We start from the raw sequence: 2,500 nt of genomic DNA on the forward strand, positions 1-2,500 counted from the left end.
CAATTGCACTGAAACTAAAAATTAAAAAAAGATTTGAAGAGCAAAGTATGGCTGTGGTGGGATGTAAAATGTGCTGTAGATCAGTCTGAATGTGACCCCTTTTACCAACTATATGCTTCATGTTATGAATTGTTGACTGACTTGGGGCAGCGGTTTCATATCATGGACATTGTTATGTTGCGCATGAATACTAATAGAATGGGTTAAAATGACATGAAACAAAAAGAAAGAAATGATTAAAATTGCATGTGATGTATGTTTGTGTTGCAGGAGACCAATGAGCAGAAGCTGTACAAGATAGCCAGTGAGCTGCTGCAGACGGAAAAGGCTTATGTTGCACGACTACACCTCCTCGACCAGGTAAGGAGAGAGAGAGAGAGAGAGAGAGAGAGAGAGAGAGAGAGAGAGAGAGAGAGAGAGAGAGAGAGAGAGGGAGAGAGAGAGAGAGAGAGAGAGAGAGAGAGAGGGGGGGGGAGACAGAGAGAGAGAGAGAGAGAGAGAGAGAGAGAGAGAGAGAGAGAGAGAGAGAGAGAGAAAGAGAGAGAATAGCCTCAATACATAATCCAGGGGGAATAGCATGCTTCTTTTGTTTGCTAACCTTCATTCTGAGTGCAATGCATCATCTTGAGAATGCTGTGTGGGTGCCTGTGTGTGTGTTTGTTTTTCTTGTGCTATAAAAGAAGAACTGTACGCACAAACCCCAATACATCATCAAACTGAGCACACAGCTTAGCTCACAGGCTTTGTTACTTTTTTAAGGGCCTTGTGTTTTTTTTTAAACTTTTTGGTATAGAGGATACAAAAAACCCCAAATAGTATCACCTTACATCAATGCAGAACATAAATGACCTATAAAAACAAAGTGCAGTTTGATAACAAATGCCTTAGGGGTCTTGTGTTTTATGAATAGAGGAAGTAAAAATGAAATGCAGTTATACGTATACTTATAATACATGTTAATTTACATACAATTGTGTGTGTGTGTGTGTGTGTGTGTGTGTGTGTGTGTGTGTGTGTGTGTGTGTGTGTGTGTGTGTGTGTGTGTGTGTGTGTGTGTGTGTGTGTGTGTGTGTGTGTGTGTGCGCGCATGTGTGCGTGCCTTTCTGCAGTTGTTCTGTGCAAAGCTGTTGGAGGAGGCTACTAAAGGCACGTTTCCTACAGACGTGGTGAAAGGCATCTTCTCCAACATCTCCTCCATACACGCCTTCCACAGCCAGTTCCTCCTGCCAGACCTGGAGAAACGCATGGGCCAATGGTGAGACTATATGGCCACAGTATGTCTCGTCTCTCTCTCCTTCCTTCCCTCCCTCCCTCTGTCTGTTTTTGTCCTCCTGTCTCCCTCTCTGTTTCTCTATCATGTGCCTCTAAATCTCTCTCCACCTCTACATCTGCCTCTTCTTTTCTTTCTCTATGTCTGTCTCTGTCTCACTCACTCTCTCTGACACACACATGCGCGCGGGCGTGGGCACACGGGCACGGGCGCGCGCACACACACACACACACACACACACACACACACACACACACACACACACACACACACACACACACACACACACACACACACACACACACACACACACACACACACACACACACAATTGCCTGTCATTCTAGACACAGTGCAGGAATTCTATGTTGAAGTATTCTCTTAAAGGAACACCAACACTGAGTGGGCGGTAACATTAATATAAATGTGTCTTTGTGTCTTTTCTGCATCAGGGAGTCAACTCCTCGGCTAGGGGACATCCTGCAGAAGTTGACCCCTTTCCTGAAGATGTACGCCGAGTACGTGCGCAACTTTGACAAGGCCATGGACCTCCTCAAGCAGTGGACGGAACGCTCGCCACAGTTCAAAGCCATCATCCTCGACATCCAGGTGTGTGTGTGCATGAGCGTGTGCTTTTGAAGATGCGTGTGTGTCTTTGTCCGTGTGTCTGCTGGTTTGTCTTAGCCTACATTTACAAGTGTCTGATTAATTAAGTATGCATGAATATATGTACATAATGTATGAGTTAGCCTTCAAAAATGCAAGGCATGTGAACTATGCACTATACAGCTTTCTTGCTTGATTGTGTTAGGCGCAAGTCGATTAAATCTCCTCAGCATGTATGCAGGTGGCCTTCTGTGTGTTAATGTGTGATTCAGAAGATGGATGAAGAATATTAACTTGTAATGTAGATTCAAATGAAATGGGTTTGTAATTATGTGTGTGTGTGTGTGTGTGTGTGTGTGTGTGTGTGTGTGTGTGTGTGTGTGTGTGTGTGTGTGTGTGTGTGTGTGTGTGTGTGTGTGTGTCTGTGTGTGTCTGTGTGTGTCTGTCTGTCTGTCTGTCTGTCTGTTTCTCTGTGCGTGCTTGCTTGCGTGCGTGCGTGTGTGTGTGTGTGTGTGTGTGTGTGTGTGTGTAACAGGGCCAGGAGGCATGTGGGCACCTGACTCTGCAGCACCACATGTTGGAGCCGGTGCAGAGGGTCCCTCGCTATGAGATGCTGCTCAAGGA

At 45.4% G+C, this 2,500-nt stretch overlaps 1 protein-coding gene across 5 annotated transcripts in view; it reads left to right on the forward strand.

Annotated features, from left to right (window-relative positions):
• fgd4a (FYVE, RhoGEF and PH domain containing 4a) overlaps positions 1 to 2,500 on the forward strand; it is a 109,674-nt gene that overhangs the window by 99,330 nt on the left and 7,844 nt on the right. For all 5 annotated transcript variants that reach the window (XM_063196912.1, XM_063196916.1, XM_063196914.1 and 2 more), the window contains exons 6-9: positions 271 to 360; positions 1,110 to 1,255; positions 1,723 to 1,879; positions 2,412 to 2,500. The exon at positions 2,412 to 2,500 is cut by the window's right edge and continues 50 nt beyond it. In XM_063196912.1, coding sequence (XP_063052982.1) covers positions 271 to 360; positions 1,110 to 1,255; positions 1,723 to 1,879; positions 2,412 to 2,500 — 482 coding nt within the window. The remainder of the gene's footprint in view (positions 1 to 270; positions 361 to 1,109; positions 1,256 to 1,722; positions 1,880 to 2,411) is intronic.

This window comes from Engraulis encrasicolus, chromosome 4, assembly GCF_034702125.1.
Source record: "Engraulis encrasicolus isolate BLACKSEA-1 chromosome 4, IST_EnEncr_1.0, whole genome shotgun sequence".
NCBI lineage: Eukaryota > Metazoa > Chordata > Actinopteri > Clupeiformes > Engraulidae > Engraulis > Engraulis encrasicolus.